The sequence below is a fragment of the Leguminivora glycinivorella genome, chromosome 19 (genome assembly GCF_023078275.1).
Source record: "Leguminivora glycinivorella isolate SPB_JAAS2020 chromosome 19, LegGlyc_1.1, whole genome shotgun sequence".
NCBI lineage: Eukaryota > Metazoa > Arthropoda > Insecta > Lepidoptera > Tortricidae > Leguminivora > Leguminivora glycinivorella.
The window spans coordinates 17119409-17144538 of record NC_062989.1 but is presented as its reverse complement, the minus strand read 5'-3'; the positions used below and the strand labels follow the sequence as shown (position 1 = coordinate 17144538).

The window sequence follows — 25130 nt, the reverse complement described above, 5'->3', positions numbered from 1 at the left end:
GCGCCATCTTGCGGAATTTCATTACAACTATTTTCTTCATACTATACTGAACTGTCATACCATTTATACATCAGAATAACAGCGCCCTCCTGACAATAGTCATATATTTTTCAGGCCCCGTAGCCGAATGGCATTTCTACGACGCGAAACGAAATCGAAACGCCGCAGAAAGGTAGTCTGACTCTGTCGCGCCAATACGAAGCGCTTTGCTTCTTCTTTTCTTATGCGCACTGCCAAGGAGTGGAATTCCTTTCCGGCGGCTATATTTCCGAGCTCATATAACCCGGCAACCTTCAAATCAAGAGTGAACAGGCATCTTCTGGGCGAGCTCACTCCATCGTAGGCCACGTCTTTGCCTTTGGCTAGTCTGTGGCCAAGAGAAAGCCCATTTATAATTTAAAAAAAATCAAGAGCGAGATAGATAGCTACGAAAGAGATCGTGAGCGTTTCGTGAGCGTTTGTTCATTCGGCTACGCACACAGGTTTATATATATATTAAAGTTTATGGTTATAGTTATACTGGTCAGTGTGAGACGTAATGCGTGTATATGTACAGATAAGCAAATAAAGTTGGGTATATAACGCGGTGCAACCCTGGAGCCATCAGTCTTTGTGGGAGTGAGCTCAGCGACTGACATTACAAAATGGCCGCCAAATTCGTGCTTTTCGTTGCTTTCTTGGCTTTGGTGAGTACCTAACTACCTATACCTACATTGCTTTAATTTATTATTTGTAATTAAATAGAATTTTAAAAAATTTAAAAATAAGGTCTAAAGCAATTAATACATACATATACATACTTAAATATCTAAATCTATGATTAATAATAAATTAAATCTAGAACCCTATCAAGTTTAGAATATAAGTCAATATGAGCATAAGAAATATACCTTAACTTGAAATAGTTATTTGTTTTACAAGGGGGCAAAGTAGTTGTTTAACCGCACGTGCCAATATTGATACCCGAGCAAGCGAAAGATTCCAATATTGAACCGCGAGCGTAGCGAGTGGTTCAAAAAGTGGAATCTTGAGCGTTGCGAGGGTATCAAGGCACAAAGGTTAAACAAACTTTGCCACCGAGTGAAACACAAAATTTTTCACCACACCAACACGAACAAAATACTGACTATAAAACATCAAAATAAATGAAATCCATCAATTCATTCAATATTTATGATTCAAAATCATCATTTATAGGTAAAATGTAGCAGCCAGATTAAGACATCGAGTTAAAATTTGTATGACATTACTTTGCCCCCTTGTGGATAAAATGCAATTTTGCTATCTGTTTTCGAATAGCAAAGAAAGCCTTTACCAGTTGGTGTGGTGAAAATAAATTTAACGGTAAGTAACCTATAAAATGAAGGGAAATCCATAAATTAGTCATAAGTCCAAACGTCTCAAATTTGCTAAATATTTAATTTAATTTAAGTAGTATCAAAAAAAATACAGATATTAACAATACAGTCTAAAAACGTTTATTTACTTAAAAGTTAAAACATATATTATGTATGTACATAGTTCTAAGGTTCACTATCAAAACCTATAGGGTGCATTGGGGTAATTTCGAAGTAAGTACAGAAATTTCGAAAGGGGTATCTTGATCTGATAGATATAATGGTGATTTTTATTTATGTGATTTTCGAAATTATACGACTTTCGAAATTACCCCAATGCACCCTATGCATGTTACATGATGATTGCATGTATTAGGTACCTACTTCGAAATTGTGATACTTATACTTAAGAATAGATAATAGAATTGAGTTGTTCTGTAAATTGACTGGAATTTTACTGTTTATGTTGAACATTACACATTTTTTTTTATTATGGACTGATCGGCAAACATACAATAGTACATTACGATACAAGTGCGTAAAAAAGGAAGTTCGAAACGAGTGGCGATAAATTTTTCAAAATGGCACGACCGAAGAAGCACTTCTCGTGTTTTTCAAATCGACACGAGTTAGGTAATCTAAAATGAATTTCCTTTTCGCTAGACGTTGAGTATTTAATAGCTATCGTACGACGTTTTTTTACAGTAGAGATGGCCATCCTGCAAAGTTTCGACCTGGCATATAATGAAGCACTTTTCGCACTAGTGCGTAAAAAATGTGCGAATTTGCGCGTACATTTTATATATTGTCCATTCACCATCTGTACTGAAAAGAAATTTAAATTAAATAATTTATTTTAGACCGACATAGATTTTCATCAAACAAGGCTAAGAACACTCCCGACGAATTCAACTTTCAAACATAAAATACGAAATCTAAATAGGTGCATCCGTGTGAAAGCTACGATGCCACTGACAGACAGACAGACAACACAAACTTATACTTTAACACCCAGTCGTTTTTGCGTCGGGGTTTTTTTTTATAGCCTATAATGTGTCCCACTGCTGGGCAAAGGCCTCCCCTGTTTTCCGCCACTCGTCACGGCTCTGTGCATGCTCTCGCCAGCCGCCACAAAATGAGTCCAGGTCTTTCCGCCATCTCATCTTTGGTCTACCTCGGCCTCTGGTAATTTGCGTCGGGGTTTAAAAAATTAAAATTTGTGAAGAAACCCCTGGCCACGACATAGTGGACCGATTTTCATGAAACATGGCTAAGAACACTCCCGTCTAAAAAAACTAAATCTAAATCGGTTTATCCGTTCGGGAGCTACGATGCCTCAGACAGACACACACAGACAGACAGACAGACGTTTGACGCGTGATTGACGCGTGATTGTCGCAAGATGTCACTATAACTATTCCTATACAAATAACCCTTACTTATTCCTCTATGGTTTATAGGTAGTAAAAAGTATTGAGGACTGGATACGACATAGGCTACTTTGTGTCTCTTTCTAACGCGAGCGAAGCCGCGGGCAAAAGCTAGTTCTGCATATTTTACATGTAAAATGGTGCAATAAAGAATATTTACTTACTTACTCTTCTCCATAGGCCAACGCCCGCATGGTCCGCCGCGAGACCAACCCCCTGGAAGACCTGCAGAAGCACGCAGCAGACTTCCAGAAGACGTTCACGGAGCAGTTCAACGCGCTCGTGAACAGCAAGAATACCCAAGGAGGTCACCAAGTCGCTCAAGGAGAGCTCCGACTCTGTGCTCGCCCAGCTGTCTTCCTTCTCTAACGCGTTGCAGGGCGCTGTAAGTACCAGGCATAGACACATTGTCCAGACATAGACACATTTGATTGTCCAGACATAGAGACATTGTCCAGACATAGACACATTGTCCAGACATAGACACATTGTCCAGACATAGGCACATTGTCCAGACATAGACACATTGTCCAGACATAAACACATTGTCCAGACATAGACACATTGTCCAGACATAGACACATTGTCCAGACATAGAAACATTGTCCAACAGTGGGACACTAAAGCACTAATCCCACCAAAAGCGAATAAGCGATTAGCTATCGACGAAACGAGCAAAAAATAGTCGCTCCCTTGTAAATATAACCAAAATACAAAATATCTATTTAAAAAAACATAGTGGACCGATTCCATCAAACACTCTAAGGACACTCTCGACTAAATCAACTTTAAAAAAAAACTAAATCCAAATCGGTTCATTTGCTCAGGAGCTACGATGCCACAGACAGGCAGACAGACAAACAGACAGACAGCAGATAGATATACAGACAAACAGACACGTTAAGGTTATAACACTGCAACAAACGCGCTCATAGCATCTCTTTTATTTACACGGAAGCGACTGTCTTTCGGTGTTGTTACCCCTGGAAGAGCTGCGTGACTTTGAGGTCATATTGAACAACTTTTTTTTGCGATGTCGGCATTGGCCCCATAATAAATCTTGTTCATTATGACCTCAAAAGTCAATATGTAAAGTTTGAACGATCCTTTTTATTTCACCGTGTATTAACTATTAAATCCTCATTAAGAGTTTATTTGCAGATCAATGATGCCTCCGGCAAGACCAAGCAAGCCCTGGAGCAGAGCAAGCAGCAGATTGAGCGACAGGTGGCTGAGCTCAGCAGACAGCACCCCGAGGTGGAGCAGCAGGCCGCCCACCTCCGCGACAAGCTGCAGCAGGCTATCCAGAAGACCGTCCAGGTACATAACTGCTCCAGATTTTAGATTACACCTCTAAACGAAGGTTAGCAGGTGATTGAGAACTTCCTGACTAGCACAGCTGCAGAATTGGACTTCATTCTGCAGCTGTGCTAGTCAGGAAGTGGTCCTTGTGGGAAAAGGTTAAGAAATACCTCTCAAGACAAAGATCCTGAAGCAGAGAAGACGGCGACAAGCAGCAGTATGAGTAGAAAGCCGTCCAGGTATACACCAACGTATTAAGTTAAACCACTGTATGATGGCTGACAGCTGGTCGAGACTTCTTGTTTCGTATAGCTGTGGAATAAAATCTGGCTAGACCAAGCAAGCCCGGGAGCGAGCAAGCAGCAGATTGAGCAGCAGGTGACCGAACTCCGCAGACAGCACCCCGAGGTCAAGCAGGAGGCCGCCCACCTCCGCGACAAGCTGCAGCAGGCTAACCAGAAGACCGTCCACGTACATAACTGCTCCAGATTTTAGATTACACCTCTAAACGAAGGTTGGCAAGTGATTGAGAAATGAGAACTTCCTAACTAGCACAGCTGTAGAATAAACCTTGTGGGAAAAGGTTAAGAAATACCTCTCAAGACCAAGGTCCTGAAGCAGAGAAGACGGCGACAAGCAGCAGTCTGTGTAGAAAACCGTCCAACATATTAAGTTAAACCACTATATGAAGGCAGCTGGGCGTTTCTCGAGAAACTTACTCACCCTAAACTGGGTCTCTGTTTCTGGACTGATATGACTTTCAAGAAAGGAACGAACACCCATCATAAGAACCGACAACCCTCTTCCAACTCTTTTACTGTTGTGTCAATGGGCGGCTTTAATCGTAATCCGTCTGCTCATTTTGTTCTTATATCCTATGAAAGTTCATGTAGCTCTGGGTCGTGACATTTACGCTATCAAGTAAAGTATTATAAGACGTCAAAAACCTATGGTAGCTTCTAAATGTGGCTAAGATATAAATGACGACCGTTCTGGCCTAATCGGCATCGGACTTTGCCTGCTATGCCCGATGGTCCTGGGTTCGAATCCCAGTAATTGTAAAATTCATTTGTATAACTAACAGATAATGGTATTCATTTGTGTAACTAACAGTTCTCCTTGCGTTATCCCGGCATTTGCCACGGCTCATGGGAGCCTGAGTCCGCTTTGACAACTAATCCCAAGATAGTTTTTAGGAAAGCGACTGTCGTCTGACCTTCCAACCCGAAGGGTAAACTAGACCTTATAATTAGTTCGGTTTCCTTACGATGTTTTCCTTCACTGAAAAGGGACAGGCAAATTTCAAATGACATTTCGCACATAAATTCCGAAAAACTCATTGGGGCGAGCCGAGGTTCGAACCCGCGACCTCCGGAACTAAAGTCGCACGCATTTACGGCTACCAGTGCTTGTAAAATGTTACTCAATATTTATTTGACGTTCATATGCGCATTGTAATATGCCTACTTGAAAAATAAATATTTCATTTTCATTTTCATTAAAAAAATCTTCTTTTCCTCCAGGAATCCCAGAAGCTCGCCAAGGAGGTCCAGAGCAACGCTGAGGTCACCAACCAGAAGCTGGCTCCCCAGCTGAAACAGGCCTACGACGACTTCGTGAAGCAAGCCGAGGCTGTGCAGAAGAAGGTGCAGGAAGCCGTCAACAAGCAATAAGATGCAATAAACTATCAGTATCCCTATATTAAAGTATGTAGTATTCTTTCAACCCCTTACATCATTGCAGCTGCTAATCGCCCACTGCTGAGCATAGGCCGCCCTTCATCCTGGCCTCGCCACTTATCTTGGTCCTGGGGTAGTCTCATTGAGAGGTGCCCCTTACATTAGGGCTCATGTAAATGTCGCAGGGAAATGGCTAAAACAGAGATTTGATCAAATCTCTAAGGGATATGATCAAATCACGCAGGATGTCAAAATGGCGAATCCATTTCATCATTTCTCTAGAAAATTTCAGTCATTTGACTAAATCCCTGACTCTGTTTAGTAAAATCGCAAAATCGACCAATAGACACACCACGTTTTGTCATTTCACTAGATTTGTTTAGGGATTTGATAAAATCCCTGAACCACGACAGTAAGTTGACGTAACGAACTCAAAAAGTCAACTAGTTTTAACATTTCGCTAAACAAATTTAGGGAAATGATAAAGTCTCAACTGGTATATGGTGATTTGATCAAATCTCTGAACTGGTTTCGTGAATTGACGAAGGCAAGAATCTAATATATCCAATTTGATTTATTAGATTCTTGCCTTTGTCACTCGTTTTGATTAAATCTCTAACTAGATTAAAAAAATATAGATTAGTGAAATGGTAAAATCAAATGACAAAAAAGGTATTAAAGTTCTTTTTAAAACCAGCTATTTTAATCAAATACTAGGTGTTTGTAAACTGAAACATAATTATTTGTACGTCTATCAAAGAATATAATACATGTCTATCCCATCATGGAAACCATAGGGTATTCCGGACCTTTGGGATGCGAGCGCGGAACTGAAGCCAACATGTAGAGGCCCTTTTGGCACTTTAATGAAATGTATGGGGTACAACGAGCAGATGCTGCCCTTGTCTGTGTCATGGGACGAATGCAGAGGCAGCAGTGTAAGGACTATTTGAGAGTTAATGGAATCTAAATCTAACAGAGCTTCCCAGGAGCACTTGGGTACGTGAGGTCGCTGTTCCCTAACAGCTCGCCACAAGCTGTCCCGCATTGACTGACTGCACTCGTAAAATCAGCGGGCGAATTATTTATAGCACTCGTTTTACCCCGCTATCTGACCTTCAATTTTTTTTTCGATAAATAAGAAAAAAAAATAGAATAAGTGAAGAAACAAAGCTAAAAATGTTTCATTTTAAATTATTTTCTTATTGCATTTTTATATTAAAGGAAAAAATGGAAAAATTTACGCTTCCGGCGGGACTTGAACCCGCATCCTTTTTGCAATCCGTGCAATGCTCTTAACTTAACCAATTGAGCTACGGAAGCCACGCCAGACTTCGCAAATCTTTCCATGCCTTTCCTTTTGTACACACGTCTTGGGGTGACGTCTAGCGCCATCTACCGACAGACTATTACATCTTGTAACGGCACTGGAGTCTCAAGTTATATTGAGAATTCACCAGTAACAATGTGCTAACCCATACTAATTTTTTTTTTTTATTAAGCAGAAACGTCTGCTAACGATTCTAAACATGACCCCCCAAGACGTGTGTACAAAAGGAAAGGCATGGAAAGATTTGCGAAGTCCGGCGTGGCTTCCGTAGCTCAATTGGTTAAGAGCATTGCACGGATTGCAAAAAGGATGCGGGTTCAAGTCCCGCCGGAAGCGTAAATTTTTCCATTTTTTCCTTTAATATAAAAATGTTTAGAATCGTTAGCAGACGTTTCTGCTTAATAAAAAAATTTATTTTCTTATTGATCAAAACATTTTTTCTTTTCACTGAACTTGTTTAGCGAAATGATAAAACTAGTTGACTTTATAAGCTCGTTTCGTCAACTTACTGTCGTGGTTCACGGATTTTATCAAATTCCTAAACAAATCTAGTAAAATGACAAAACGTGTCAAGTCTGTTGGCCGATTTTGTGATTTCACTAAACAGAGTCAGAGATTTTGTCAAATGACTGAAATTTTCTAGAGAAATGATAAAATAGATTCGTAATTTTGACATCCTGCGTGATTTGATCATATCCCATAGAGATTTGATCAAATCTCTGTTTTGGCCATTTCAATGCGACATAAACATTGCGAGAACCCAAGATTCAGACGGTGCGAGATTCAATACAATGGGGCATTTGGTCAACCAGCTGTCATCATCCTCCTTGCGTTCCTTCTTGCGGCTCATGGAAGAACTAATCCCATGATTTGGCGAAGGCACCAGTTTTACGAAAGCGACTACCATCTGACCTTCCAACCCAAAGGGTAACTAGGTCTTAATGGAATTGGTCCGGTTTTTCACGATGTTTTCCTTCACCGAAAAGCGACTGGCAAATAAGTTCCGAAAAATTCATTGGTACGAGCCGGGGTTGGAACCCGCAACCTCCGGATTGAAAGTCGCACGCTCTTACCGCCAGGCCACTAGGGCTTGATCAATTACCTGTATGCGAAAATAATTGCAAAGGAGTTCGCGCGCCGCGCCGTCGAAAGAAAATGAATATCTAAGACTATCATACTACTTACTTGCCAAATAATTAATAGAGATTCATATCGCCTTTAAATATATACTTATTGGAGAGGCTCTGAGCCTCTAGCCAAACGTACAATCCTTGACTTCGTCACGCTCTTCTGTACGAGCGATAGAAAGAGAAAAGTATAAAATAATACAGAGAGCCAATGTTTGTACGCTTGGCTAAAAAGCCAGCCTCAGTTGACAACATTTTAATACAATATAAATCCATAAACCATTTCGAGATATACGCATGTAGATCACAAAATAGTACATTACGATACTAGTGCGTGGAAGGGTCTTACATAATACATAAATTTGACGTGTTTGGATTTACCTTTCAATTTCCTAAAAAATCAAGAGATTTTAATTTTAAACTAATTAAAACAAAAGTTATACAAGCAATGTTGTGTGGGCGATGGGCTGGCAACCTGTAACTGCAATTTCAGTTTCGTTTTCTTTCAACTCCATAATTTGTCGAGAGGGGCACTGAGACTAGACTAGCATCACGTGTTCTGCCCACCCCGACAATGAATATTTATTGCTGCTTCTAGAATTTGCTAATTATATTTTTGAATTGATTAATTATTACGTTGATATCGTTTTGTTCTTATCAGAGTTTAAAGAAACCATAATTGCTATAAACACAAATGATTGCTATACATATGTAAACACCGATGTTATAATCTCAAATTGTTTTTTGATATGGTATCAGATAAAGGTATTAATTATACATGGGATAGCAATGTACGAATTATGCACAGGGTTGGTAATGCTGCTGCCTTTTGGGAATCCATTGCGCAAAATAATAGGAACACACTAAACAGCCCCATTTGCAGGGGCCGCATGAAAGAAGAAGATACAACGAAATATGATTCGAGGTATACTGTTCTTAAGTCTTCTGTAGTTGAGGCGACCTCTGAGCAAAATTTTCCAATTCTCGAGATACTTTACTTTGAAAATTACCTCGTTCTCTGAAGTTACCCTACTTAATTCCTTTATAAGCTAAGTACTTCAAATTTCTTGATCATCTGTTACTTTTCTGGACATTTCTACGATTTACGAGCAGCTGTTGTCTTGTCTAGTTGTCTGATGGTAAGCTATTACTGCCGCCCGTGGACACTAACAATAACAGAGGACAGAGGGAATGAAATAGATTTAAAGCACATTTTATTAAACATTTTATTTATATCATTCTACTCTTCTTGAACTTAAAATGTTCCCAAAGGTGAGGCACCGCGGAAGACTGACCAGAAAAGGCGAGACTGTACTTCCTCACTCGTCTCTTCATTCGTTTCCTCAGAAACTGCCTCAGCGGTCTCCTTAGATTCCTCAACAGCTTCTTCGTCAGATTTAGCTTCTTCAGTTTCTTGAGCTTCGGATGTTTCCTTCGATTCTACTTCAACGGTCTCTTTGGAGGCTTCTGAAGTTTCCTTTGAATCAATCTCATTGGTTTCTTTAGATTGTGACTAGGGATTGCAATCCGGTCCGGCGGATCCGGTAATCCGGCCGGATCCGGTGATTTTTTCATGCTACCGGATCCGGTGAAATTCGCCGGATCCGGTACCGGATCCGGTAATGTAATTTAATATGTTAGAATAGTGCAAAAAATAACCTTTACGCTAACATTTCAACGTAGCTCAACAGGGGCTTGCAATCTGGTCTGATTTCCAATCAAAACATAATTTAGAACGTACGTTTTTTGTATTACTAGGCCGTTTGGAAGTATAAAATGATGTGCTCAAGTGACGCGTCAAACTTTCCGTCTTTGAATCTGTAGTGAAATCTGTGCAATTGTTTGCTTGGATGCAAAATGTGGAATAGTGGAGAGTGACAAAGGGCCATACAACAAAACTTTTATTAACATGTTACTGAGGTCGATCCTTCGCGTGTTTTGGTCAAACACTATTCGAAATCAAGACCTATTGAGTATATGCCAGCAAACACTCATTAGTGAGGAAACCGCGACACAAAAAGTACATTGGTAGCACACAATTCCAAGAGTTCCCTCTAACGAAATAACGCAACCATTTATTTCGGCTGGAAATCGCCTGCTGCTGGAAGGAGCCTTGGTAACTCATGGAAGCGGTCCGTTCAGGATGAACTACGAGCGACCGGGTCGAGCTGGAGCGAGGCCACGAGGGTAGCTAAAGATAGAATGCATGGCGCGAGCTTTAGAAGGCCCTTTGCATCTCTGTGGTGACGTAGGACTACAAGAACAATAACGTTTTCCGCATGATATAAGAAGTATGAGGGCAAATTGCTACAAGAATCATAAAAAAACAATTCAAATCTTAAATATGAACATTTTTAAAAGGTATCCAGTAAGATTGTGGTTTCAGCGATAGCAAATAAGGTCAATTACTCTTGATGATTTTAATTTAGCTACTGTAGTTTTTTTTAGTTCTTCTTTGCGTGTGAGAAAAGTCAACTGTAAAATAACAACATAATTATATTTTTTTTAAATAGTTATCTCATAATGCATGTAGGTAATGTTATAATGTCCGTTCTTAATTGTATCTTAAAAGCTCTAAAGGCATTACTGTAAAACAATACAGTAAATATATTTTTTTATCCTATGAAACTTTAAAAAGAACGAAAGAATTTTATTTGCGACTGATTATTTTAGTAAAATTTACTTGTTACCTGGTAAAAATGTTGATTTCTAAGCTTTCAGCTTTTGGTTTATTAATCGTAAAGCAAAATACAATCATATTTCTCATATTATGCTGAAAACATACAAAAAAAGTTACTATTTGGGTACTTTTAATCCTCAAGGCAAATCCGGCCGGATCCGGCCGGATCCGCCGGATTGGGACCAAAATCCGGCCGGATCCGGCCGGATTGGATATCAGACCGGATTGCAATCCCTAATTGTGACTCATTGGTGTCTTTAGAGTCAGAGGATTCCTTGGTCTCATTAGATTCTTTAGATTCTGACTCAGAAATCTGTTTGGATTCGCTCTCATTGGTATCTTTAGATTCTGATTCAGAAGATTCTTTTGATTTGGTCTCATTGGATTCTTTAGATTCTGACTCAGAGGTTTCTTTAGATTTTGACTCAGAAGTTTCCTTCGACTCAGTTTCATTGGTGTCCTTAGATTCTGATTCAGAAGAGTCCTTAGATTTTAATTCAGAAGAGTCCTTGGATTCGGATTCAGAAGACTCCTTCGATTTTGATTCAGAAGAGTCCTTAGATTCGGATTCAGAAGAGTTCTTAGATTCTGATTCAGAGCTAGATTTTGATTCCGAAGAGTCCTTAGATTCAGATTCCGAAGACTCCCTCGATTCAGATTTTTCTTCACTAGACTCGCTAGATTTGGACTCACTGGAGCTAGATTCGGAGGGTGGTTCAGGGCAGGGATGTAACGGAGCTCTGCTTCCGCTTCCGTTTCTGCGGAACTTCCGTTTTGTTTTACACATCCGCTTCTGTTCCGGTTCTGTTATTTTTCAAACGGAAGTTATAGCGGATGTCGGAACCTAGCGCGACGGTGGGACATGAGCGGCGTACATCAAAGACCAACAGGTCTATACCTGTCATTCGCTCATCTCTCCGCTTGCCACGTGCTGCGATACTAAACATCAATCGCTTCATTCCATTGCGCGCCAATATTTGTCCTGTCCACCTAGTTAGTAGCGAGTGAACAACTATTCAGTGGTGCAGGGCTTATCTACGATCCCCTTAGAAGCAAACTGCCGGGAGATAAAGCTGCTAAGCTTTTGTTTATTAAATAGAGTTTACTTCTTTTATAATCGCTCCATTTAATTTAAAATTTTAATTGTGTACTAACAATTACGTACACATATAATTTTACTGGTTAGTTTTGGATTGTATTATATATACTACCTACGAGTAAGTTTTCTTTTCGTTTCTAAAACCTTTTACGGCATAATAAAGGTTTAAAAGGATTCTTATGTGATTTTTAGTGATTACCTAAACAACTAAACATCTTAAAGTTCAAGGTGATTTAAATTTTTGGATTGTAATGAATGATATACTTAAGATAAAATATCAGGTAACTTTTCTTTTCGTTTTTAAAACCTAAGTGGGCCTAACGGCCTAGCCACGACAATGGTCTAAGCGCGGCAGCGGTGAGCGGCAGCTATACGTGCGAATGAAAAGTCCCATCGCTGTGTCTCGCTCTAATGTATGGCCGCCGCTCACCGCTGTCGCGCTTAGACCAATGTCGTGGCTGAGCCGTAAAGGCTGATTACAAACTGCTAATTACAGACTGAACAGTAAACACCTAAAAGTTCTAGGTAATTTAAGTAGTTTTGGTTTATGTTATACCTATGTGGTATTTTTTCATTTCGTTTTTAACATCTATAACTTCCGCTTCTGGTTCCGGTTCCGCTTCTGCTTCCGTTAAACTAAATTCAAAACTTCCGCTTCCGCTTCCGGTTCCGTTAAAACCACATCCGTTACATCCCTGGTTCAGGGACCCAGTCGAAGTTGATGCCGGTCACTTCGAGGATCCAATCGTGATAATATCCGGGACGAATGAAACCTGAAAAGAAAGCGTTTTTAATCATGGAAATTCACAGAAAGTCAAATTCGAAACCTGTTTTAATGATACTCATTTAAAATGTTGGAGTCATGAATCAGCAATAGATTTCTACACGTAGCATTACAGAAAACTCGAAGAGAGACTAAGAGATACATTGCACCTTGTTGAACGTCAGCTGCTGTTCTTTTGGTGGGCGGAACAAGAGCCAGACGCGTAAAGTAAGCTATATTTTGTGATCACGCCTAGATAGATATACTTTTTTCATCACACTCGCTCGTAAACGGTGTTATTACATGCCTGCATACTGATACGTAATGAGATATTTTACCGCCCTAGGGCGGTAAGTGAATACCTGGGTGGGGTCTTCCACGACCTGTCAAAAATTACAAGATGGCGGAGGTATTTCAATACATTTAGTTTAAAATTTGGTTATTACTTCGCAAGTGTGATTGATGGAAAACATATCAAACATATAAACATAATATATATCACGGGCGGCTAAAGGATTACAAACTCGAGTTAAGGCGGAGGGCTTCAAACAGCCTCTCGTTCGTAATCCTTCACTTTCCGCCCTTAACACATTGTACTATTTAATAACATGTCGGTTTGCAGGAGGCAAACAAGCATGTGGCCCACCTGAAGCAATAGTACCTACATCATATGCATTTACTTCCATTAACCTGTGTATCAGAATTATCAATAACCTGTACAGAATTACAGCTAGATTTTTTTTTTTTATACTACGTCGGTGGCAAACAAGTATACGGCCCGCCTGATGTAAAGCGGTCACCGTAACCTATGGACGCCTGCAACTCAAACAGTGTCACATGCGCGTTGCCACCCCATTAGAAACTTGTACATTCCCTTTTGCTGTGTTAAGTACACAGCAAAAAGGAGTGTACAAGTTCCAAGGAGGGTTCGGGTTGCCGACGACTCAAAGGACAATAAACGGAACAAGTTAGTTCCGTAAGTCCTCCCGTCATCAGCACACCGCACCCTCGTTGAGCTCTGGCAGCCTTACTCACCGACAGGAACACAACACTATGAGTAGGGTCTAGTGCTATTTGGCTGCGGTCTTCTGTAAGGCGGAGGTGCTTCCCCAGTTGGGCTCTGCTCTAGATTCGAGCGAGACGATATCCGCTGTGCTGTGCCCTACCACACAAAGCGGAATATCATTCGCTATGCCCTACCTCCTACTAAGATACTAGATGTAGTGCGAAAAGATTTTCTTTCGTACTTTTACGGAAACGTTCGTATTTGCCATGCTATCAGACACTGTCAGTACGTCTTGTATTGAGACTGACTGAAATAGCATGACACGTTCGTACGTTTCCGTAACAACACGAAGGCAAATCTTTTCGCACTACACTAGGCTTGTGTAGGACATGTACTAATAGTACAAAAGACACGATTCCCTGCACTGTACTAGACCGAACTACTCCCAAATGATTCTGCTCTCTAGTACATTTAGTACACTCACACACGCGCAACAGAATGGCAGCGAAAGGAGCGAAGAGCCGAGGAGTGACAATGACAGCAAAGCGATCCGTGTGATCCGACCGCAACCGAACTACCTAGAACCGACTGACTCGGACCGAGAGCGCGCGAAAACGGCCGATCAGGGTGGCTAGCCGAATGGCACAATCGCTCACGAAACGCTCACGAAACGAAGCGCTAGTAGATATCTATCTCTATCGCGCTTGCGTATTGGCGCGACAGAGCCAGCGGCGTATCGCTTTCGTTTGGCGTCGGAGAAATGCCATTCGGCTACGGGGCCAGCTCTCGGTACTAACGAGCGAACGTTACTGTACGCTATATGCACAATTTATATGAGCGATCTTTTCAGTGAACGAGCAGACACAACTCCACACTACACCTGTCTGTATGTGGGTATTTAAAATATTTAGAACTAGCTTTTACCCGCGGCTTCGCCCGCGTAATAAAAGTATTCTTATTGAAACGTTTACAAAAAATAAGATTTTCATTTGGATCCGTAGGTTTCTTTGTAGGTACATCTGTCCGCGATTATTTCGATTAAGGTAAAGCGGGGCAATTCTCGACTGGAGGGCCATTGTAACTGATCTATTTGCTGTACGGTCCGGTTTTGGCTGACTGTACCTTACACCTATTGTTTTTAAAGAAATTCTTGCAATGATTGTATAATTGTTACACAGCGACCACAGCGTAGGTAGTAGGTACGAATATGTATGTATTTTACCTATATAAATATTTATACTGGGGAAACTTCATACAACCCACATAGCCAGTATCTCGACGCTATGGTCGGTAGGGTAAAAAGTACTTCCTTGCATTATCGCTTACATTTTTTTCCATTTTGCTTATACTTATTGCAAACGTAAACATATAAAAGGCAAGCAAACAACGATCTTCTTACAGCACATTGAATGTAATAGTTATTACGGATGCAGGATACTCGCCGATGCCTACTTACTAATACCTTCCCACTGAGCCACCTGCATTTTACACTGCCTAGATATCGATTGCCGACCGATTATTCCGACCCCAATCCCTATTCTTATCCCCGTCCCTATCTCTATCTTTGTCCCCGTCCCTATCTCTATCTTTGTCCCCGTCCCCGTTCCCGTCCCGTCTCTGTCCCCGTCCCTCCCCTATCCCTATCCCCGTCTCCGTCCCCTATTTTTATCCCTATTTCTATCCCTATCCCTATTTCTATCCCTATCCCTATCCCTATCCCTATCCGTATCCGTATCCGTATCCCTATCCGTATCCCTATCCGTATCCCTATCCCTATCCCTATCCCTATCCCCATCCCCATCCCCATCCCCATCCCCATCCCCATCCCCATCCCCATCCCCACCCCCAAAACGATACCCATATTGATTTTTTTACTGTATCACCCCCTTTTCACCCTTTTAGGGGTTAAATTTAAAAAAAACCTGAAACACGTATTCAGTCATATGTCTTAAGAAATCTTCCTGTGAAGTTTCGAATAAAATAGTCAAACTAATCTTGTTTCCCCATACAAACTTTGAACCCCCATTTGACCCCCTTAGGAGGTGAATTTTGGAAAATCCTTTCTTAGTACTCCTCTACACCATATAAGGAACCTACGTGCCAAATTTGAAATCTCTAGGACCAGCGGTTTCGGCTGTGTGTTGATATGTCAGTCAGTCAGTCAATATCTTCTTTTATATATTTTTTTGATATTTAAACCCCATTGCACCACAACAGGGGAGAAGGTATTTCACTTCCGCCTCGTTAGATTTTAAAAACGTTGTATTTATCGTGATCAGCGACCCGATAAACCATAAAAACGATACCCATATTGATTTTTTTACTGTATCACCCCCTTTTCACCCTTTTAGGGGTTAAATTTAAAAAAAACCTGAAACACGTATTCAGTCATATGTCTTAAGGAATCTTCCTGTGAAGTTTCGAATAAAATAGTCAAACTAATCTTGTTTCCCCATACAAACTTTGAACCCCCATTTGACCCCCTTAGGAGGTGAATTTTGAAAAATCCTTTCTTAGTGCTCCTCTACACTATATAAGGAACCTACGTGCCAAATTTGAAATCTCTAGGACCAGCGGTTTCGGCTGTGCGTTGATATGTCAGTCAGTCAGTCAGTCAGTCAGTCAGTCAGTCAGTCAGCTTCTTCTTTTATATATTTAGATGATTTACCAGCAGGCATATCAACATGGCAGCCTCGTGCGGACACGAAGGAGGTCACTCCGACGAGCGTGTATTTGCCGTCCTCTTCTAACTCTACGAGAGGACCGCCACTGTCACCCTGTGAAAATAGACACATTTTTTTTTATACTACGTCGGTGGCAAACAAGCGTACGGCCCGCCTGATGGAAAGCGGTCACCGTAACCTATGGACGCCTGCAACTCAAAGTGTCACATGCGCGTTGCCACCCCATTAGAAACTTGTACATTCCCTTTTGCTGTGTTAAATACACAGAAAAAGGAGTGTGGAGGGGGAGGATTTAATACAAAATTCATGAGAAACCTTTAAAATATTCTGTCATACATACTTATTAAAGATTATAAGAGTATGTCATATATAGGTACTTATTAATTATTTGTAGAGTTTGTACACATCGCTACTTGTTTAGTAATGAGCTAATGAGACCAGACTCAATGGGATACATTAGATACATATTATACTTCTAGATTTAAAATACCAAATCAGATTGACCCACGGTCATCATTTTCATACCAGTTTGATATCTTAGTGAATTGCTTGCGATCAAAGTTACAAGCTTTTTATTCGTTAGAATATTAATGCACATCTTAAGCCTTTCAAGTCCCGAGTTCCTTTAAAACGAACGAACGATGTAAAATATAATTTTGAACTATTAAAATTACAAATTCAGCCTTGTAAAAATTTCATTTCATTAATTTTCAGCATACACACACAAGCATTAGTGTTAACCAAAGCGCTTATATGTATACTAGTCACCTTGACTAAAAATATAAAAACTTTTTACAAAAAAAATAAAACCGCCTTCAAAAATAAGCGCGTTACAAAACACGGAGAAACTAAAAAGCAAAAAATAATAAACCTTTGAATTCAGATTTCTTATCGTATTGCAATAATCTAAACATCCAAATTATAAACAAATCAATTATTTTTGTGGTCGGTACCAGACCTGTTCGTCGCCTTGCTATTGCCTGTTTGCCCCACCCAACCATACACAGGCTGGTACCGACTCCAAAAATAATTGATTTGGATGTTTAGATTATTGCAATACGATAAGAAATCTGAATTCAAAGGTTTATTATTTTTTGCTTTTTAGTTTCTCCGTGTTTTGTAACGCGCTTATTTTTGAAGGCGGTTTTATTTTTTGTTAAAAAGTTAATTTATTTGTTGATTTTTAGTGGTTCCTAGTGACATTATATGTATCAGTCCGAATATATGTACAGTAGTGAAAGAATTATCCTTTAACTCCTAACCATTGAGGAGTTGACCTTCCATCATCAGCTCAGCCACATAAAATTACTACCGTCAGGCGTAAATACTGGTGTACCTTTGAAAAATACACTAAAAACATTACATGTGCCTATAACATTTGAAGAGTTCCCTCGATTTCTCCAAGATCCCATCATCAGACCCTGACTTGGTGCCAATGGGACCATCTCGGGGTTATACCCGTTCGATCAAAAAAAAAATTTTGAAAATCGGTCCACGATTCTCGGAGATATCGAGTAACATACATACAAAAAAAAAAAAAAAAAAAAAAAAAAAAAAAAAAAAAAACATTCAGTCGAATTGAGAACCTCCTCCTTTTTTGAAGTCGGTTAAAAATACAACCGACTTCAAAAAGAACAATCATCATCATGAGGTTCACTTTATAAAAGTGCTAGTTTTCGAGAGAAACTACTCGAGTTACTTAAGAAAACACCGAAATCACCATACACGTGCCTTTAAAAATTGAGGAGTTCCCTCAACTCTTCATAGATTCCATCATCAGAACAGCTCCAAATTAATACTGGACCACCTTGGAGGTCTCTACGGGTCTACGGGTCTTGGAGTAATCGGTCAACATGTAATTGTTTAAGAAATCATCATCATCATCAAGTCCACTTTATGAAAGTGCTTGTTTTCGAAAGAAACTGCTCAAGTTTGTCAAGAAAACACCGAAATCACCATACATGTGCCTTTAAAATTTGAGGAGTTCCCTCATCAGAACTGCTCCAGATTAATATGGGACCACCATATTTTCAGTAAAGAAGTCGGTTAATAAATGAGTATTCTTAGGGGACTTAGGGGGTTAGAAGTCAGAAACATGTCCTGTTTGTCATTATCAGATGAAAGCTTGCGAGCTTTCTTCTGTACAAACGATCTCTCTAACGTTTATAAAGAAAATTCTGCGTAGAAAGTTCGAGGGACATGAATAGTTAAGTTTTTATGAAATTGCTTTGCAGTCTTGTGGATAAAATGCAATTTTCTCCTCCGTCTTTGAAGTACCTTTACCAATGAAAAATGATTTACCTGACAGGTAGACTGGCTGGTGACGTTGTAGGCGCTAGCGCAGATGGTGGAGTCAACGATGATGGAGCTGCCGTTGTAAGCGGAACGGCAGAACTCGTTGGAGTCGCCGCTCAGGTACACCCACTGCAGGTTTTCGGGAGCAGCTCCTGAGGATTAATAGAACTGTTAGATGTGATTAGAGTATTCTGGACCAGATTCTGCGAAGTAGGTTTATTATTGAATAGGCACAAGAAATGATTGTTTCCTGTAGTATTTGATATAAGAAACCAATTTTTATAGATTTTTGGTATTAAAAGTATATGGTGGTTACGTATTTTCGATTAAAAATGTGTGTAATATTTATTTTATCTTTGGCCACCGAAAACGCTGTCAGACCAGACGTGTACAGTGACGTCATAGAACCTAACTTAACTTCATGCCGAGTCAATCACTGACATGATAAACTTTATGCCTCATAACTTAAATGTCAGAAAATTTTGTGCTCAATTCGATTTACGTCATGCGCAGACAATCTATAGATTAACATGGCTAATGATGTTTTTTGCCTAATTAAGTTAAAGTAAACTTTATAAATGTTTTTTTGTGGTTTTCAAGTCGTAATAAAATATGGTAGTATTTTTTTTTGGTTAATTGGACAGTAATAAATAAAATAAAATTGACTTTAAAAAGGGTCAAGTAGCCTATTATGTGGATGAATCTGTTACAAGGCCACAAAAATTGTTTGAAGCAATATCCTCTTAGGATATTTTTTACTCTTTGATAAGGAAGGAAAAGCACTGAAAAGTTTAAGTCTTTTAAGCGATAATATTGCTTGGCCTAAAGGGGCAATCATTTATAGGAAACTAGCGTTTTCCCGCGGCTGCGCTCGCGCTAAATTCGAAAATTGCGGAATTCTCCATACAAACTTCCACACCCTAATTTAGGGGAGTGGGGGGTTAGAAAGAAACATAAAGTAGCCTATGTCACTCTCCATCACTTCAACTATCTCCACTTAAGAAATCACGACAATTCGTCGCTCCGTTTTGCCGTGAAAGACGGACAAACAAACAGACACACACACTTTCCCATTTATAATATTAGTATGGATAAAAAAACTCGAGTGTTCACAGATTATTCTTTTCGATCGATTTTATTTTTCGGTTGGTTTGCTTGGCGTTTATATATCGAAAAATTACTTTTTTTCTTGTAATCGGCCACAGCCTAGTGTAGACGAGAACGAAAGTGCAATGTTTATTATTTATTATGATTACTTGATAACAAATTGTAGGAATATATATATCCTAGCCATTACCGTCGGTCCAGGTGCGTCCCCATCCAGAGGCTTCGAGCCTTACGCCGTTGTAGTTGCGGTCCTTCTCCAGAGAATTCTGCACTCTAATGGGCTGCACACGGTCTGAAAAGATCAACAAATCTCTTTATCATAATTTTTAAGAAAAAAAAAACCGCCTTCCTTTGGGGTTTTGGTGATAAATACTTTCAAATGTTGGATTATGTTATCAATTAGTCTGTATATTTTTTAATGTTTGTTATTCGATATCTCCGTCATTTCTGAACCAATTTTGAAATCTGGATGATTCTGAAGTACTTACAGATGAGAATGATTATCAGAACGGAACTCTAACCAGGGGCGGCTCACTCTTCATCAGCAGTTCCACTGCACCAAATGTCACTGTTCTGGACGTAAGTGCATGCTGTTCTTATAGAAATACCAAAGTCACTATAAGTGTGCCGTTCAGATTTGAGGAATTCCGTTCTGACCATCATCAGCAGTTCCACTGCACCAAATGTCACTGTTCTGGACGTAAGTGCATGCTGTTCTTATAAAAATACCAAAGTCACTATAAGTGTGCTGTTCAGATTTGAGGAGTTCCATTCTGACCATCATCAGGAGTTCCACTGCACCAAATATCACTGTTCCGTACGTAAATGTATGCTGTTCCTTTAAAAACATAAAAATCACCATATGTATGCCTTTCAGATTTGAGGAGCTCCCTCGATTTCTCCAAGATCCCATCATCGGAACTGGGTTCTGAGAAAAATGGGACCAATCTGTATGCATATACATTCAATAAAAAAAAAAATCAAAATCGGTCTAGTAACGACGGAGATATCGAGGAACAAACATTAAAAAAAAACAGACGAATTGAAAACCCCTTCCTTTGAGATTTGGAAGGCGGTTAATAAATAATGTAGGTTTATAGTCCATCTCAGTTTCAGTCAGGTTGAAGGGAAGATGTCCATCAGCGTAAGGCCATCAAATTGGATTACCATTATCTTGCATAATATCTTTTGTCAATCGACAATATTAGTATTCTGCTATCCAGAATTCTGCCAAACGAATGATATGCGACATGACAGTTATGCTATCTGCACTATTATGCAAAAGTATCATTCGCGTAAAAAAAAATCTGCGAAAGCTGCTATGCCAAATGTATTTCGGACAATCGATATTCTGCAAGATAAAGGAAACCCCACCAAATTGCCTTGGTTGGTTAAAATAAAACAGACGAGTCTTAAATTGCCTACAACTATATTAATTGATCGTAACTTTAGGACTGTCCGGCGCTTGTTCAATCGTGATGCGTCTGTTCTAACGTACTTATGTACGTTAAAGAGAGAGCTACGCTCGCTGGAGCTTGGACTTCGTACGAATTACGAAATTACGAATTACGGGCATCGATGTGAGGATGGCTGCTGTCTAAATGTCACCCATAGTGCATACGAATTGATTTAGTGTGATCAACTGGAAAGTTTAGGGCAAAAGATCTCGTGGGTGTTCTTTAACCCGATGAACAGATCTGTGAACATCAAATCTGTGATGCACTCCAGCGTAAACCTGTCTGCTCTGCCAAAAAAAAACGCTGCCAGGCGCCGCATCACGAGAGAAGCAGTGGCACTAGACTCGACCAGTGACCACGACCTCTCTGACAAAAGCGCACGATTAAGAACAAGAAGATGCTTACCAGAGAAGGTGATGGTGCGTTGGAACTTAAGTATAGCGATGTCATGCGGCTGGACCTTGGATGCAGCAATGGCGTCGATGTATAGCGGGTGGTTGAAATACTCGAACGTCTCGAAGATGAGCTCCGGGCGCAGCAGGCTGACTGCGCCGGCGCGAAGCACCATGGTCACGCGACTGGAACAGAAATGTGAATCATGAATGAATGACTTGTATTTTGTCACTTTCATTTTAAATGGGAGATATTTCGGACGTAAGGTAAATGGTGATAGACGACAAATAATTTGAGAGTTAAAAGTATTTTTTGGCGAAATAAAACATAGGTAGTGGAGAAACCGTACAAATTAATATCGATATCGTTGAGATCTAGTTTCGTTACACCTCTTTCATAACTTGTACCTTATTGGGCATTCCGGATCTACCTATGGATGACATTTCATTGCGCTCGCTCAACGCGGTAAAAAACGAAAGTTTGTGTTTGATGAAATTATAATTACAATTCGAATACTGCTCCATTAATTCATTCATTCATTGCCTTAGGCCTACTTGCACCAACCACTTAACTGAGGGTTAGTGGGCCGTCATCCTCTGTCAAATTCCATATAAAATGGTGGGTTAACCTTTGGGTGGCTCGGGTTAACCCTCCATTTTCGTTGGTGCAAGTGGCCCTAAGGCAGTCAGCATTAAGTGGTTCAAAATGCCCACAACATAATATATAATACTGACAATTTAATACTTAGCAGCGTAAAAGCTACATTAGTCGTTAAGCAGACTTAAGTTGCTTCTTTCGGATATGGCGCCAAGCATTTGGTGTTTCAGATGCTTGAAACAATTTCTTAATACGAACACTATAATGATGGAATAACTACGTACTTAGCAGTGCAGTGGGCGGCAGTCAGACCCCACTCAGGGTGGATGATGGAGCCGCCGCATGAAGACACGGCTCCCGTTGAATCCACCATTCGCAGGGACAGCTGCCACGGGATCTGGCCTTCTTCGGCCTCCCATCCAGACACAATGCGGGCAGGACCTGAAGTAAGTATAATATTTATAAGTTAGTGTTAAGGCCTGTTAAGTAATGTAATGCCCTTGCAACGTGGAACGCGAAAGGTAATAAGTAGTTTTTTAAAAAGCAAAAATAAGTGCAATTGGAAAATTTGAATTTTTATCATTTGTTGTTACTTAACTGTATGCAGGAATATAAAGGACTCAAACAGTAGTGTCACAACCAGTTCAAATTATGTCAAATTTTTTAATAGAGTTGGCTTCCTATCTTGAGTGCTGTTTGTTTCCCATTTTTGTTTACCAATAAATAAATAAATAAATTAGATGTAGATACTTACTTCTTGCATTCTCAATGAAAGCAGCGTCGTCCGCGAATACCTAAAATATGAATTCTTATCAATATATTTTAATTATTATCAATCGCTATTTTTTAATTAACAAGATAAAATACTGATAAGAGTGATAAGTAATCCAGCTAATTGGTGACAATTATTAGTGATAACAAATTAGACATATTTTCGTGATTTTTAGGGTCCCGTAGTCAACTAGGAACCCTTATAGTTTCGCCATGTCTGTCTGCCGTCCGTCCGTCCGTTCGCGGATAATCTCAGTGACCGTTAGCACTAGAAAGCTGAAATTTGGTACCAATATGTATATCAATCACGCCGATAAAGTGGTAAAAAAAAAAAATGTTTTTAGGGTACCCGGAAAACTACGGAACCCTGCACTGAGCGTACGCTCTTGACCGGTTTTTATTTTACATTTGACGCTAATTTTACATTTTACGGTTATTCTAGTTTGCCGTTGGAAATTAGGCCTTCATTAAAATTTGTGAGAATTCTAAATAAAAACTTGCATTTTTTTAAATTTTCCATAAAAAGTTTTTTTTTTCACAACGTAACAAACATTTTACAGTTGGCGACTTAAATCTAAAAGGCATTCTCTAGCAGTCAACAATTGGGTCAAACAGAGTTTAATTATTTTTAAAAATGTGTTTCACTCGGTGGCATATATTTAACCCTTCGTCCATTGAAACCCTCTTGACGCTCAAGATTTGACTTTTCGAACCTTTTAGGACTTTCGTGGTTCAATATTGGTATATTTGGGCTTCAATATTACACGAGAGATAAATCAAATTAGGTAACCATTACCTGAACTCCTGCTAATGCCACCAAAAACACTATCACACCCCACGATTTCATTTTGGCAACTAATCAATCTATTAGTCAATTCAATTAAGTTCATTAATTTAAAATAATCTTTCATGACGTACACGAATAATCAAGGATTAGAAGATAAAGATAGATAGATAGATAGATATACGTTTATTTGTTTGTCACAATACACACAGAATACACAAAAGAAATAAGTTACAAAAAAGAATTAGAATACATAATAAGCAAATTGGAAAACAGGAAATTACACAGATTTTTACCATAGCGTACCATACTGTGCGCGTCGCAACAAGACAAAAGGGTTACGGCTCAGTATTACGCTACGCCCTGAGGCAGCAGCACTGATATTCTGCCGGAACCGGATCAGATCACGATAACACATAATTGATTGAATAAGAAATATTGTAAAGAGATGAAATTATATACCTAAAATATCTATAAATAATTGCCTATGAAACGAGTGAGATGAATGCTATGATGAAAAGAAATGTGTGTTTGATCTGTTAGATCGATAGATAGTAAAATAATTGCTACAGCTAGAGCTAAACCTGAAGCTAAATCCGGTAATCTGCAACCAGGTAGCCATAAGGGATACCCAAACTTTGTTTTTCTAAAAGATATTTTTAAAATGACGTTTAAAAGTAAATTTAGTTTTAATTTGACGAATCGGGGGCGGGATATTGTTCCAGCACCTGGTTGCGAGATACCGGAAACAGCCTGTAAAAGCAACAGTTTTGTGAGGGTGAGCTTCTAGGAGACATCGCCTGGTAGACCGTGTACCATGTCGTTCATGGAAAGAGGATATGCGTATTTTAGAGAATAAGTAATGGGGCTTTTTGTCATTCAAAACGCCAAATAAGAGACTAGCTAGATGTAAGTGCCTCCGTGAGGACATGTTTAATATGGATGCTTTGTTAAGGTATGGTGTAATGTGTGTTCTCGGTGGTATTGAGCTACAAAAAGGGAAACAGGCATTTTGGACTCTTTGGATAAGACGACGAGTTTTTTCCAATAGTCGTGGCCCGTACACAATGTCTGCATAATTTAACTTAGAGAGTACCAGCGATTCGCACAACAACTTACGAATTTCCTCATTTAAGAGGTATCGTACTTGGTATAAGACCTTAAGACGAAAAAAACACGACTTCACTAATTCTCCTATATGCTTCTCAAACCTCAGCTGGTTGTCAATGACTAATCCCAAGTTTCTAGCCTCGTCTACGCGTTCGATCAGTGAACCCCTTATAAAAATT

At 39.7% G+C, this 25130-nt stretch overlaps 3 protein-coding genes across 3 annotated transcripts; 1 reads left to right on the top strand and 2 right to left on the bottom strand.

Moving 5' to 3' along the window:
• The first annotated feature begins 629 nt into the window (after positions 1-629).
• LOC125236643 (apolipophorin-3-like) lies at positions 630-5775 on the top strand. Its single transcript, XM_048143522.1, is given in 5 exon segments — positions 630-686; positions 2948-3067; positions 3069-3152; positions 3929-4087; positions 5593-5775. Coding segments are annotated over 5 exon segments (555 nt in total). The 5' UTR covers positions 630-644; the 3' UTR covers positions 5743-5775.
• A 3638-nt stretch (positions 5776-9413) lies between these two features.
• LOC125236458 (protein gar2-like) lies at positions 9414-11733 on the bottom strand. The gene is made up of 3 exons (XM_048143268.1): positions 11422-11733; positions 11123-11178; positions 9414-9711 (listed from the first exon to the last, which is right to left on the bottom strand). The coding sequence occupies exons 1-3, from the start codon at positions 11670-11672 to the stop codon at positions 9461-9463; spliced, it is 558 nt and encodes a 185-aa protein (XP_047999225.1). The 5' UTR covers positions 11673-11733; the 3' UTR covers positions 9414-9460.
• An 825-nt stretch (positions 11734-12558) lies between these two features.
• Positions 12559-23904, bottom strand: LOC125236456 (collagenase-like). The gene is made up of 8 exons (XM_048143267.1): positions 23854-23904; positions 23041-23080; positions 22571-22727; positions 21702-21874; positions 20030-20131; positions 18739-18884; positions 16422-16530; positions 12559-12757 (listed from the first exon to the last, which is right to left on the bottom strand). Exons 1-8 carry the CDS (start codon positions 23902-23904, stop codon positions 12672-12674), a joined length of 864 nt encoding a protein of 287 aa, XP_047999224.1. The 3' UTR covers positions 12559-12671.
• Positions 23905-25130: the final 1226 nt, after the last annotated feature.